Source organism: Pelobates fuscus, chromosome 13 (genome assembly GCF_036172605.1).
Source record: "Pelobates fuscus isolate aPelFus1 chromosome 13, aPelFus1.pri, whole genome shotgun sequence".
In the NCBI taxonomy this organism is placed as follows: Eukaryota; Metazoa; Chordata; class Amphibia; order Anura; family Pelobatidae; genus Pelobates; species Pelobates fuscus.
The window spans coordinates 97,881,426-97,897,155 of record NC_086329.1 but is presented as its reverse complement, the minus strand read 5'-3'; the positions used below and the strand labels follow the sequence as shown (position 1 = coordinate 97,897,155).

Here is a 15,730-nt window from a genome sequence, read left to right as displayed (position 1 = left end):
TGAATGCGGGGGCGAGGCTCATCTTCCTGTCCGCCCGCACCGCCCACACCTCACCCTTCTGTCAGTCCCTACATTGGCTTCCTATAAGGTATAGAGCTCAATTTAAAATTCTGATTCTTGCTTTCAAATCTCTACATAATGCTGCTCCCACCTATTTATCCTCCCTTATACACAAGTATGTCCCATCTAGGCCCTTACGATCTGCTGAAGACTTACGTCTATCTTCTGTCCGTACTCCCAACTCTGATGCTCGCCTTCAAGATTTCTCGAGGGCTGCACCGTTCCTGTGGAACTCGCTTCCCTCCTCCGTTAGATGCTCACCCAGTCTCCACTCATTCAAAAAAATCGTTAAAAACCTTCTTCCTCCTAAAAGCGTATCACTTAAACTGTGAATTGCTCCCAACTGATTTCTCTTCTGCAACTGTCACTAGTCTAATACTATCTTTACCTTTTGTGTCATTTTACCCCACTCCCTCTAGCATGTAAGCTCATTGAGCAGGGCCCTCAACCCCTCTGTTCCTGTGTGTCCAACTTATCTCGTTACAACTACATGTCTGTTTGTCCACCCATTGTAAAGCACTGCGGAATTTGATGGTGCTATATAAATAACATAATAATAATAATAATAATAATAATAATCATCTATAAAATTGAATATTATCACAGCATATTAATATCACAGGTAGATATCAAAATGTTACCCACCTTATACAAAGTCGACATATGCTGTTTATTGTAAGTATACAAGCTTAAATGTTTAATTTCATAAGGCAAAATAGATTGTGTATTGCTCATGGACACTGTGGTTGTCAAACAGGTTATCTATGTAATCAGAAAACAGTCTTGTAATCACTGGAATGGTGTTTGGTCCCTATTGATGACCCAAGGACAGGTTAATGACCCCACCTTATGAAATAGTTTATAACTGGACAAAAAGTGTTTTTATCCATGAAATACACAGAATATAGTTGTCTTTTATTCACCGTTTTAATCTTATGGGAGATATAGTCTACGACATCTGTAGTGTCAAAGAATACATATCCCTGATCTAGCATATCTCCATAACTTCACCATTAGAATATCATTCCTGATTATTCTCTACCCACAGAGAATGCATTGACCTACCTGGCTCCAGCGATATCCTCCTTCCTGCTGATAGTAATTCTGACCACGGCCATACTTGTTTTCATATACCGCCACAAACTACCACTCCCGTGTACTAAAAGTCATCAGCCTGAACCGAGAACAGGTAACTTCAAGCACTCTATATTTGTATATTTGTTCCTCTATGTAAGTGTTAACATTTCTAAACTGTAATTATCTGCACAATTGTATGTATCTATTTCTGTGCTATATTAACCAAACAATATGTCAATAATATATCAGTATTTCAAATAATGCCTACTTATACTATTATTAATTTAAAAAAATTGCTGCATACCAAATATTTAATAAGGAAATAAAGTCAAGATTTATTTTTTGCTATTTTGTTTTTGTATATGTGAAATCTGATAATTTTAGGAATGAATATGAATAATGGGTCCAATATCATTCTGTTGATAAGCTTAAAATTAAAATGATACTTTTTAAACAAAGCCCCCTGTTTACCTAAATACATCTGAAAGTATATTAAAGTCTAGTTTTAAATAACAAAATGAAGTTAAATTAGTTTTCTCCTGAATTATAAATGTATATTCAAAATTAATGTTTTAAAATTGTTTATATTTTATTTTTTTATTTATATGAAGTATTTGACAAAGTCCAGGTTAGGTGAGTAAAACTATTTTTTTTTACTTTCATTATATTCTACTTGACGTTTGCCAGCCATTGGCAGGATAAATATACCTCCATTTCTCAAACTTAGATATGACAATATATTTTACAAAATGTTATATTATATAAATTTCAAAGGAAATAGTTATAAAAATCTCAATAAGGTACAAATATTGAACACCCAAAATTCTAGGTCATTTCAGAATATATGCATATATATCTGACCCTTCCTATTGCTTATAGGAAAGCATATAGCATTATTTATTAAAGGGACACTGTAGTCACCAACACAACCTTTGCTTACTGATGCAGTTCTGGTGTAAAGCTCATGCCCCTGCAGTTTCACTGTTCAATTCTCTTGCATTTATGAGTTAAATCACTTTGTTTATGCAGCCCTAGCCACACCTCGATGCATGTGACTTACACAGCCATCCTAAACACATCCTGTAAAGAAGCCTCTAATATTTAAACTTTCATTATTGCAAATTCTGTTTAATTTAGAATTTTGTATCGCCTGCTCTGTTAATAGTTTGCTAGACCCTGCAGGAGCCTCCTGTATGTAATTCAATTTAAATTTACAGAGCAGGAGATAAAAACGTTCAAAGTAAGTTAAATGTAATTGAAAATGAAACCATGTTGTTTTCAAACAGGCTGTGTCAGTCACAGTCAGGGGAGGTGTGGCTAGGGCTGAATAAACAGAAACAAAAATGATTTAACTCCTAAATGGCAAAGAATTGAGCAGTGAAAATTCAGAGGCATGATCTATATACAAAAACTGCTTTGTTAAGCTGAAGTTGTTTTTGGTGACTATAATGTCACTTTAAGATCTAGAATGTTGTTGCAAAGTAACGTTTATTTTTAAAATGTGTATACACAAATTTATTTATATTTCCTTAGAATAATCATAATATAGAAATGTATGTTTTAACTGGTTATGTATAACAAATTGCGCTTGTAGAATTATCACTTGATAATTAACCAAAATATTTTGCTGTGGATTATTATTTTTTTAAATCTGACTTGCAGTTCTGAACTGGTTTATTAATTAGAATATTTTTTTACAGATATTTGGTATTAAATCTGACTTATTTAATTAAATAAGCTTAGTAGAGAACCACAAACTATTTTGGAATTTGGAACTTGTATGCTCTGGATATTTATAATTAATACGTATAATTGATTAAAATATTTATTATTGGTATATGTGAAAACTTGGGCTTTCTTATTGGCAGGACTGCTCTGGGGCCAGGAAATGAAATGAACCAATTAAGTTCTGAAGATGAACAAACGGAATACAGAAACTGTAAGGAAATAAAACTATTTCAAGCATCCATTAGCCATGATTACCTTCTATTTAGACATACGTATTCAGTTTTGTCAGAATGTCAATTTATCTGAATTTTGGGTGAGTTGTCCAAATTCCGTAACTCCGAACATCCGTATGACTGAATTAAGAAACTACTTTATGGAGTAAGACATAGATTTCCATATAAGTGCTCAAGCATTGAAAGAATTTCTGAATCAGAAATACATGCAGAATTTAGATTTTAACGTTGTAATAACATTTTTGTAAGTTTAGCCTCTTCTATTAATTTACACCTGTATGATCCCATTTCTTTTAGTGCCCGCCCGGTCACCAGCCAGAGACTCATATACAGAAGATGACATTTATTACATTGATATCCGCTGCGTGCCTCAAGGTAATCTAACTGATGTGTTGTGTCATGAGTCTACTTCCAGTGAAGGTTTATATACAAATAAATCATTAGAATGATCCTAAAATTATTGTTGCTTTTAGAACCAATATTCTTTTATAAGGAAAAAAAATGCTTTTTAGTGCTCATCAGCTGGTTAATTAATTTACATTTTAGCTTGGAATGCACAATGCATTTCATTTATATACACCTATTGGCATACCTGACATACCCACCTTCCACTGGGTTCCTCTACCTTAAAAAGTACACATCTCAACACATCGGTGCTTACCTTATTTCGTGGGGACATTTTTATCAAATATTGACACTCACTCTCAAATACTCAGTTGACTAAAGATAGTTCAAATTATACTGTAATACTCTTTCTTGTGCGCATGATGAAGAGATATCTAAAATCCTTATCCATCAATACAATGTATCTTCACTTTGATGGCCAGTGTTTTTGAGATGTCATTTAGCTCTCGTCAATCTTCGTCATGCATAGTGGGCTTGCCAAAGTGGCCACTGTTCCCACAAAGAAAAAAAATATTCTGACATATCTAATTTGTCTGAATCTCCTCTAAATACCCAGCAGAGAGAAATTGCATGTTATCACGCTACAGTGTCACTTTCTACCGTGTCACATTCCATCAGAAAGTTATCCACAAAACGGACAAAATTCTGAAAAGATGAATGACCTTACTTCTTAGAACATTAATAATCATGCATTATACACTGGATGGTTAGAGCAGTGGTAACATCGTTACCTTAGAACTGAGAAACCCAGGCTCGTAATGTCTGTCAGAAAGTAAGTGTCCGTTGGCAAGGCAATCTCAGATTCACATAGATTTTGACTAGGGCTTTCCTCACTTTATTTATCATTTTGTAACAATACAGATTAGATATGCATAGAACAAGAGAATTCACGTTGTTAAGGTAGAGATTCATGTGATAATTTACTGTCAGAGTTGTCCGATATCGTGGTCACATTTGTTGTAGAATACATCACGACATAAAGAGACCAAACACAAAATTACAGGTCGTCAAAAAAATCTCCCAAATTCAGGCTTATAAATTCTATACCAAATATTTTTGTTTTTAAGTTCTCCCTTCCTCTTCTCTTTTTCTGTCTCTTTTCTCAAATCTTTGTGCTTTGAGTGATCCACTTTCTGGTTTTGTCGATTGCTCAGTTCTTTAATCTGCTCTCTTATATCACTGTATATGTTCATAGGCAATGCAGATTATTTTCTGCCCCACTTCGTATTTCCCTTTTTCTATTCTTCTCAAAACTATCATTTGTAATTTTTTTTACAACTAAATGATTTTTATCTCGTTCCCCCTAGGAATTACAAATTAACAGTGAATAATTAACATAAATATAAGCAATGTAATGTCTATACCATCACTAACATAAAACATTACCGTGTGCTAGGCTTAACTATTGTCAGAATCCCCGTTCTTTTGTTAGATATTCACGCAACATATAAAAATGTATATTAGAAACTGATATTATTGTATTTTGTTCTTTCAGATTCTTCAGCTCCCCCTGTTGTAAGTATTGCACAGCTTTGTGTAGTTAGAATTACAAATCACTATGTGCACCTTTAAATGGCATCTCATGTTGATATCAACATTTCTAAATACAGAGTGATCACTGTGACCCTTTGGAATGTTCTCACTCATTGCTCCAAACTTAGAAACCTGCTCCAGAATTGCATTTTATAAATAACCTTCACTGAATTGGTGGATCTAAGGTTATGTGATTTTATTAAATAAAATTTGAGGTACCTGGGGGGCGGGCCCTGACCTGCATGGTGGTTGGACGCATTCTGAAAGAGCTCCAAGCCTACCACGGATTTTCTCGTGTTTTTTGCATTGTTGGGCTCTACTCTTGCAACTGTTAGCAATTTACCACTATACTGCTGTTTTGGGTCATCCCTGGAACAGCTGAAATTCGGAGTGCTTTTTACGATCCATGTAAAAAGCCATTGGGCCTAGTGTGTGTGCCAGGCAGGAGAGACGGCTGCTCTTCCGGGTCACTGGACGCTGGTTGACCGACACTAAATTCTCCTGCTGCCCAGTACTCCCCCTCTGGACCAGTGAGGGTGATTCCGGTCCACACCCGCAGGTCTTATTGCACAGCTGTCAAGCCACATCGGTGGTGGCATCAAAGATACAGTGAACCTTTGATGGCGGATGCCATGTGCTCTCTAGCTCACAACAGCCAATATCCTCACAAGGCTGAATTTAATCTTTGAGAGGTTTTGTACAAATAGAGAACTTCTATAACTTCTCCAGTGGAAAAATCTACTAAGTCTGTGGCTCCAAAGGGTGAACAAGCTACCATCAGAGGGCATAGGCTGAGCCTCTAGCTCAGTGATTTAGTTTATTCTCTGATCTTTATTTTGCCATGGTGTTTTATATATATATATATATATATATATATATATATATATTTCTTTACATGCTTTATTTCTATACCTTTCATGGCGCTACACTAATCACTGGACCACTGCTAGACCAGAGCAGGGACTCTAGAGTGTGCACAAACATGACTACCTATGTACACTAAGCTTGTGCAAATTTCCTTTACCCAGTCCTAGGTATTATAAAGCATTTCTAAGTTTATTATCCTTATGTTCAGAAGCCTTTGGACTCACTGTCTGTCTACAAACTAAAAAGTGCTGTTACTCTACATGACACAGCTTGACAAGCTTTCTTGAAAACCTATATTCCTAAAAATGTGTCTCTAACTGCTTGTATTTTACTCTTTACACTACAAAAATAAAAAAATATTTAAAAAAATAATAATAAATTAAGGGACCTGTGTGGTAACCCAGGCAGAAAGTCCAGAGAATTTAATTTGCAAGTCCTATATTTAACCCTGTAACTTTCCAAAACACCATAAAACCTATACGTGCGGGATACGTTTGTCCTCGGGAGACTTCACTGAACACAAATATGAGTAGTATTTTAAAAATGTAAAACATATCATGATGATGATATCACCTGTGAAAGTGCAATTTTTGTGTGAAAAATGCAAAAAACTAATATGAATGCTAAATTTGGCCAGTGTGTGTCACTACTCAAATAAAGACTGGACATACCCCATTTTGAATATCTTGGGTTGTCGACTTTTGCAAATGGTCCACCATGATGGGGTAATTCACATTCTGGGCTGCCATACGGTCTCAAAGGCAACATAACAAATCGGGCAAATTTCAACATGTAAAAATTGAAATGGGCAAGCCTTATTTTTGACCCCATAAATTTCCAAAATACTATAAATCCTGATATGGGGTTACTGTTGTACCTGTGAGACATCGATGAGCTCATATTTGAGTGTTTTGGAGCACTGTAATATATAATGCTGATGATATCCGTGAAAAGGCAGTTTTTGTGTGAAAAATGCAAACAAACATATGAACGCTAATTTTGGCCAGCGTAGGTGACTATGTTGCTACTAAAAAAATACTGGACATAAGCCATTTTGAATATCCTAGGTTGTCTACCTTTGCAAATGTAATGTCATGATGGGGTACATTTTCATTCCTCGGCTGCCATACGGTCTCAAAGGCAACATAGGTCCAGCAGATCAAACTGGCAGGTAACAATGTGTAAAAACTGAAAAGTAAAAAACTGAAAAGTGGAAAGCCCTATATTTTCAAAACCATTATAAAATTTGTAAAATTCTACGTGCATATGTATGATATTTTTACATAATTAAGTTATTTTATTGATTGCAATTTGTGGAAGAAGCCATTGGGCCTAGTGTGTGTGCCAGGCGGGAGAGACGGCTCGCTGGGTGCTGGTTGACCGACGCTAAATCTTCCTGCTGCACAGTACTCCCCCTCTGGACCAGTGGGGGTGATCCCGGTCCACACCCGTAGGTCACCGAGCTAGAACCATTAGTGTTTCATAACAGTAAAACATATCACAGAAATGATATTGCCAGTGAAAGAAGTTTTTTGCATTTTTCACACACAAAAGGCACTTTCACTGATGATATTGTTGTGATATGTTTTACTGTTTTGAAACTCTAATATTTGTGTTCAGCGAAGTCTCCAGAGTATAACAGTACCCCCCATGTACAGGTTTTATAGTGTTTTTGAAAGTTAAAGGGTCAAATGTAAAGCTCGATTTTCAGTTTTTTCACATTGAAATTTGCCAAATTCGTTATGTTGCCTTTGAGACCATATGGTAGCCCAGGAATGAGAATTACCCCCATGATGGCATACCATTTGCAAAAGAAGACAACCCAAGGTACTGCAGATGGGGTATGTTCAGTCTTTCATAGTAGCCACCTAGTCACAAACACTGGCCAAAGTTAGCGTTCATAATTGTTTTTTGCATTTTTAACACACAAATAAATATAAATACTAACTTTGGCAAGTGTTTGTGAATAAGTGGCTACTAAAAAAGACTGGACATACCCCATATTCAATACCCTGGGTTGTCTACTTTAAATAAATATGTGAGTTGTGATTCAGAGATTTATGACAGATAACAGTGTCACTATTGATACACTTTAAATATATATATTTTGAAACCGCAATGTCCTACTTGTACTTATAGCCCTATAACTTGCAAAAAAGAAAAGCTAAGAACATGCTAACATTGGGTATTTCTAGACTCAGGACAACATTTTTAAACTATTTAGCATTGGTGTATTTTGGCGGCTGTAGATGCGGAACACATTTCGGGGGTCAAAGTTAGAAAAAGTGTGTTTTGTAAAAAAATGTCATCATAATTTATAGTTTTTTATAGTAAGTTATATGATATGATGAAAATAGTGGTAACTTTAGAAAGACCATTTAATGGCGAGAATAATGGTATATGGGTGGGTACAGCAAATGAGTAAGAAGTAAATTACAGCTAAACACCGCAGAAATATAAAAACAGCCCTGGTCCCTAATAGTAAGAAAATTAAAAAACGGTCTGGTCACTAAGGGGTTAAAAGAAAAATACAAAATGATTGAGTTGGAATTTTATTAAATGAATATTTCAAATACAATTACCTCTACAGCTTTTTAGGCCTTTTGCATGTAATTATGAGAACCCAATGAGTTGTTCGGGGCTCCCTAACTATTGTCTGACTGTTTCTATGTTTTTTTCAGGATAATAACTCAGTCACATATTCTGCAGTGAAGTGTTCGAATATTATTGAGGAGACATGTAAGGAACCTCAAGAAGAAGTGACTGGATCATCTCCCAACATCTATGAGAATTTCAGTTCAAACTAGCTTCAAACATAAACCCTGCACATTGAATAATGAGCTGAATTAATCATTAATCATATTTATCCAAATGAGTAACTTAAAGGAAAACAGTCATCATTGAAAATAAAATATGCCATGTGTATTACTGTAATGCATACATGTAACAATCTATTTCAGTCAATTTCCTGACTTACATTTTCTCTGTGGGGTCAGCCATCGTTAAATGCCCTTTGGTCAGAAGTCACATATATCTGCCAATACCATGCCAAATTCATACAGCTAAACTGAGCTGAGAGGACATTTTTGAGATACTACATTGCACATGACATCAGGATTTCATTAGAATTTCTAAAGACACATCACTCTCGGTCCCTTGCATGGTCTTCGGTTAAATGAGCAGTGCTTATGACCAAAGATGATTTAAAGATGGCTGACTCAGTTGAAGGTTAAGTCGGATGATGTACTGAATATGATATATATTTGCATTATGAAATAATATACAAAGAGGTCAACATACTTGTTGGCTTTCATGTTAAATAATAGAAATAGATGAAAAATTTCCTTTAAATAGTCAATATACATTTGCAGTGATAGACCTTACTTTTTAGATGTAATATAGTAACATAGAAACATAGAATGTGACGGCCGATAAGAACCATTTGGCCCATCTAGTCTGCCCAATATGTCAAAATACTTTTAATTAGCCTTATCTTATAGCAGTATTGGGGATCTAGTTAAAGGAACACTATAGTCACCTAAATTACTTTAGCTAAATAAAGCAGTTTTAGTGTATAGATCATTCCCCTGCAATTTCACCACTCAATTCACGTTGTTTCTGTTTATGCAGCCCTAGCCACACCTCCGCTGGCTATGATTGACAGAGCCTGCATGAAAAAAAAAAACTGGTTTCCCTTTCAATCAGATGTAATTTACCTTAAATAATTGTATCTCTTTCTCTGTAAATTGAACTTTAATCACATACAGGAGGCTCTTGCAGGGTCTAGCAAGCTATTAACATAGCAGGGCATAGGAAAATCTTAATCAAACAGAACTTGCAATAAAGAAAGCCTAAATAGGGCTCTCTTTACAGGAAGTGTTTATGGAAGGCTGTGCAAGTCACATGCAGGGAGGTGTGACTAGGGTTCATAAACAAAGGGATTTAACTCCTAAATGGCAGAGGATTTAGCAGTGAGGCTGCAGGGGCATGTTCTATACACCAAAACTGCTTCATTAAGCTAAAGTTGTTCAGGTGACTATAGTGTCCCTTTAACTTACCATGTGTTATCTGCTGGTTAAAACAAGGGCCTCTCACGGGCCCTTAAGCAGAGATAGCAACTAGATTATCCCAGATACTTCATATTAAAGTATGCATGTGATGCATAACCGTTGGATACATGAATTCAATCTTAAATTAATTTCAGTAATGGAGGGAGGTGGGAGGAAGTAAACAGAAGGAGGGTAGAAGGGACGGGAGAGCAAAGCTTCCCTTTGCACCTACGCTGTGCGCGCTGGTGAATTACAGACACAATTTTTGCAGAGAATTCACATTACGCAGCCCAGAACAGAGATTGGAGCTGCCTAAGTCCACATGTGCTGGGGGTGAAACGGGCAGATTTCATTGCATGGGAAGTTGTCGTGGCGGTTAGAGTAAACCTTTAAATTTATATTATGTACAGAAACATACAAACAAATCCAACTATGTTTATTATACTTAGCAATACATTGTAAATAATAATTATAAAGATGAATGAAGCCATTAATATGTATACCACTCAGGTAAATAGTGGTTAACTGCAAATTTGTAGCCAAAATAGCTCATTAAAAATATTATCACTTGTCTTATCGTAACAATGCAAGTAATTTTAATATAGATGTCTTAATTTGGTTTTCAATTAACCACAATTCAGTGTACATATTATATTCCCTCAAGTGTTTTCTGTGTTAACCTACATGTCTGTGCTACCCCTCTTTGCTTTTTTTTAAAGAAAATGTTTACATACATGTTTGTAAAATGCGATAGAAGAATAATTTGTACATGAACAAAGAGTAGTGACTACTTTTGCCTTTTTGTTAAATAAAAGTTTACAAAAAACACATCGACTAACAATTGGTTTTCAAATCGTCACCTCTCTTGTTTATTAGTAGGACCAATATGCTTGCTTAGTGAAGTTTTACATAAAGTTAAACGATCATCTGTAGAACATGTACAAATCTCACATAAGATAACCTAGACCAGGGGTGGTCAACCTTCGGCAATTCAGATGTTGTGGACTGCATCTACCATAATGCTCTTACAGTCGTAGTGCTGGTACAGCATCAGGGGAGATGTGGACCACAACATCTGGAGTGCCAAATGTTGACTACCTCTGACATAGATAATGCAGTAGTAAAAGGAAATAAAGGTCCAGAGGACTAGAGTTCCCCCCCTGGTAGTTTGCAAAGACTACTTTCCCAGTTCTTATATATGTAACATGGATACAAACTTGATATCTACATACAGTGTGATATCTACACACCTCCTGACAGCTACATACACGTACATATACATTCGCATACCATGATCTTGGATATAAGTGGGCAGATGTTGAAAGAGTAACCTTATGAGCCAATACACACCATGTAGCCCAAGCATGTGAAACTCAAAGGCTAATACGGGCCAAGTAAACAAGGTTTAAGATTATGTGGGCCGTAAAAAAAAACTACTTCATAGAAACGTAGGTTTGTTTAGAAAAGTACAGTATAAAAATGTTGCCTGACTGACGTACTCACACTCAAAGGGCTTCAAAGTAAACAAAAGAGCGAATTTATTTTAAGAAGACGTGCATTTGCATATAACCAATGTTTCAGTCTAACTACCTTGACATTAGGCATGTGCATGGGGAAAATATTCGGCTCGGTTCGGCATTCCGAAATTCGGGACTTGAACACTTCGGAACTTCGCCACTTCGGAACTTCACCACTTCGGGACTTTTCTTGCAGCCGCTTAGTAGATAACTCCTTAATTCCCACGGTATTAGGGAGTTATCTACCAAAAGGCTGAAAGACCTAAATTGGTCTTTCAGCCAAATTTACTAATACTAAGTAAAAATTACTTAATATTAGTAAATTTTGCCCCTACTCACTATACTGCGAGTAGGGGCATGTCTATTAAACAGTGAGCAGCCTGTTAAAAAAATAAAAAAAAGGGTCCCCCCCGAGCAGCGGGTGGGGGCCCTAAAGTAAAAAAAGGGGAGGAGGACCTATTGTCCCCACCGGCCCCCACCCCTGAGCGGTGGGTGGGGGCCCTTAACAAGAATAAGGGGGGGGACCTAATGTACTCCCCCTGGCCCCCACCCCTGAGCGGTGGGTGGGGGCCCTAAACAAGAATAGGGGGGGACCTAATGTCCTTTCCCTTGGCCCCCACCCCTTAGCGGTGGGTGGGGGCCCTAAATACAAATTGGAGCGCATGCACATTAGTGCTCCCCATAGGAAAGCATTGAAAATGAATTTCAATGCTTTCCTATGGGGAAATGGTCAGTGCTGGTCCTCACACAGTGTGAGGACGTCCAGCGACGCTCTAGCACAGGTTTTCTGTGCTATGAAGGAGGAATTTCCCTCTAGTGGCTGTCTAGTAGACAGCCACTAGAGGTGGAGTTAACCCTGCAAGGTAATTATTGCAGTTTATAAAAACTGCAATAATTACAGTTGCAGGGTTAAGGGTAGTGGGAGTTGGCACCCAGACCACTCCAATGGGCAGAAGTGGTCTGGGTGCCTGGAGTGTCCCTTTAACTCGTCGAGAGTTAACCTATCTTGTTTCCCACATCGCTCTTTTCTTTCCGCAACTGTCCCCGCCTTCATAGCTGAGATCATCCAAACCGTTGTTCTAAACCAATCTAATGCTTTTGCATTTGAAAGCATTGGGAGACTATTGTGCATGCGCGGCAAAATGAGATGCTGCGTCAAACCAAAAGGTCTCTCTGAGATCATCTGAATGAAATACTGGAGTTTAATTCCACTATTTGGTGGGAGCAACTCTAGTAGCTGTCATATTGACAGCAATTAGAGTTAGGATCAACCTGCTAAGAAAACATTGAGCAGCAATATTCTAATCTGGAGGGTAATAATGGGTGGGAGGAGGGCATGGTACCCAGACCATTTCATTGACATAGTGTTACTTTAATGTAAATTCCGCAGAAGTGACAGTTCTCTTTTAAAATAGTGTGGGTCATTACAGGGTGGCTGCCGTGGTTTTGTGATCATGTCATCATTGTATTATAAAAAAGTACAAAGTTGCAGGCTCCTGTTTCAGCCTGTTTATTCATGGGCTAGCAGAACAATGTGACAAGCAGCATGCTATAAATTTAAACTCAAAATCTAAGCCTGGTCCAGTTAAAGAGAAGTTTCACTTTTAGGGAGGTCCTATCCTGTCGCAGGGTAAAAAAAAATAGAAAATAAAAATACTACAGGTAATGATCAGCTCTACATTTTTCCATTTTGTTAAAAATGCATCATTTATTTCTTCATATTAAACAAACACTCCAAGCACTATAATCACTACAATGTGTTGTAGTTGTTATGGTACCAGTATGCCCTAGTGCCCCCATTGTAAGTAATCATAGTGTTTTAGAATGGCTAGAGTTGTTACTTAGACATTGCTCCATGCCTTCACCACTGACAATGGAGAAGCTGCTGTTAGCTCTCCTGAACTAAGCCCTGCTGATTGCTCTCAACCATTGAGCTAAGCCCTGTACTGTAATGATGATGGTAGTTACAACCCACAGCATTTCAAGTGAATGTGTTTAGAAGGTATTTAGTGTATTCAATGTATTCTGACTACCTCAATAGATATCATTTATATATTTATACACTGATCAGCCACAACATTAAAACCACCTGCCTAATATAGTGAAGGTTCTCCTTGTGCTGCTGAAATAGCTCTGACAAGTCAAGGCATGACTCCACAAGACCACTGAACATTTTGTATGTTATCTGGCACCAAGGTATTATCAGTAGATCCTTTAAGTCCTGCAAATTGCGAGGTGGGGCCTCCACGGATTGGATTTGTTGTTCGAGCACATCCCACATATGCTTAATCCAGAGACCTGGGGAAATTTGAGACCAAGGCAATATCTTGAAATCTTTTTCATGTTCCTCAAACCATTCCTGAACAATTTTTGCAGTGCAGCAAGTGGCATTATCCTGCTGAAAGAGGTCAATGCCATCAGGGAATACCATTGCTACAGAGGTGGTCTGCAACAATCTCTAAGTAGGTGATACATGTCAAAGTAACATCCACATGGATGTGAGAACCCCAGGTTTCTCAGTAGAACATTGTCCAGAGCATAACACTGCCTCCGCAGGCCTGCCTTCATTCCATAGCGCATCCTGCTGCCATCTCTTCCCCAGGTAAAAGACACCCCCCCAGCCATCCACCAGATCTAAAAGAAAATGTGATCAATTAGATCAGGCAACCTTCTTTTATAGCTACATGGTCTAGTTCTGAGGCTCACCTCCCCATTGAAGATGTTTTCAGCAGAGGCAAAGGGTCATCATGGGCCATCTGACTAGTCTGAGACTTTGCATTAAACTGTGATGTTCTCTTTTTTTCCTGACACCTTTCGTTCATGGCCAGCATAAGTTTTTTTTTTTTTTTAATTCTTTATTTTTGTGTCAACACCGAATGCGGCTCAAAAACAGTAGAAGGCCCACGCAGGGGCCGATCATTGACATATAGTACATTTCTTTTTTACATAGAAACAAATAAGTGTGTACAGCATATATAATTTCTTAGCGCCGTTCGGTGTTGTTTTTAAATTTTAAAATTGTAGGGCACTTTAGGCCCTGTGTTCGAACATGAACATAAATTGAGTCCAGTCAATGCAATACTTGGCAAATTAACTTTTCTTTTAAAACCTTACAAGTTTTGTGCGGTTCGGGTGTCCGCGCTTCAGGGTCAACATTGTTGTGGTCGTGTGTGTCTCACTCAGAGCGGTTCTCATTGGTGTGTACCGGTTGTGTGTGTTAGAGCGTCTAGCTTGGCTTCAATTTGTCTTGGCAGCGGACGCCTCGTGGGTCAGACCCCTTTGGTCATGTGCAGCTGTGTCCTCGTCAGGCGATCTCCCCTGAGGGGGCGATCACCTTGGAGGTGTCAGCAGCCTGTTTGTGGTGTTCGTCTCTGACGTGGGGTGGGTCCCCGGAGGACCGCCTGTCGGGTCCTGTGCTTGAGTTTGTCTAAGTGCCATCGTGGGCTATCATAGCCTTAAGTGTTCTGCGCTAGATAACCTTAGTTTATTGCCCAATTGGGTTGCTCTGGGTGACTCCCTTTAGCATTCAGGTAGTCGTGAAGGTCGGTTTGTCTGTCTGTTCTAGTGTATCTCGTATCTGGTGAGATGGGAGAAGGGGGGGTGTTGGACGGGACTGTGGGATGGAGTGAGGGGGGGAAGAGGGATAGGGTTATGAGTCGTCGGGGCGCCCGGCGGGCACTGGTCTCAGCTCTCGTCTGGTCCCCTGATCAATCTGAGTGGTCTCAGTCTGAAGTGTATGCCTCCCATGGTTGCCAGATTTTTTGGAATGTTTTTTCTGTGTTTCGTATTTGGGATGTAAGTTTGTCCATCAGGTATGTGTCTTTGATTTTAACTATAACGTCATTGTCAGTGGGGACCGTGGGTTTCAGCCATACCTGTGCAAGGGCTCTCCTTGCTGCCAGGGTGAGTTTGTTCAGCAGTTGTTGTTCTTTCCTAGGGAGGCCGTCTGTTGGTCGGGACAATAGGATCGCCCAAGGGTCTAAGTCAATGGGGCGTGTGAGAACATCTGTCATCAGCGACTGGATTCTCTTCCAGTAATTGGTTACTTCAGGGCATTCCCACCACATGTGAAGGAAGGTACCTTTACCTCCGCATCCCTTCCAGCATGTGTCTGTTGAGGTTTTCCCCATTTTTTGCAGCTGAACAGGTGTGGTGTACCACCTCATAAGCATTTTGTAGGATTGTTCTTGTTGCGTTACACAGATCGACGTTTTAGCCGTCGCCTCCCATATATCTACCCAGTCCTCTCCCTCTATGGCCC

General features: G+C 38.4%; 1 protein-coding gene across 1 annotated transcript in view; it reads left to right on the top strand.

The window, feature by feature from the left end:
* The window catches only part of LOC134582660 (Fc receptor-like protein 5), a 92,446-nt gene extending 83,152 nt beyond the window's left edge, over positions 1 to 9,294 (top strand). Inside the window, exons 14-19 of the mRNA XM_063439313.1 lie at positions 1,109 to 1,249; positions 1,749 to 1,770; positions 3,006 to 3,076; positions 3,396 to 3,473; positions 4,999 to 5,018; positions 8,585 to 9,294. Of these exons, the coding sequence (XP_063295383.1) occupies positions 1,109 to 1,249; positions 1,749 to 1,770; positions 3,006 to 3,076; positions 3,396 to 3,473; positions 4,999 to 5,018; positions 8,585 to 8,710 (458 nt within the window). The 3' untranslated portion in view covers positions 8,711 to 9,294. The remainder of the gene's footprint in view (positions 1 to 1,108; positions 1,250 to 1,748; positions 1,771 to 3,005; positions 3,077 to 3,395; positions 3,474 to 4,998; positions 5,019 to 8,584) is intronic.
* Positions 9,295 to 15,730: the final 6,436 nt, after the last annotated feature.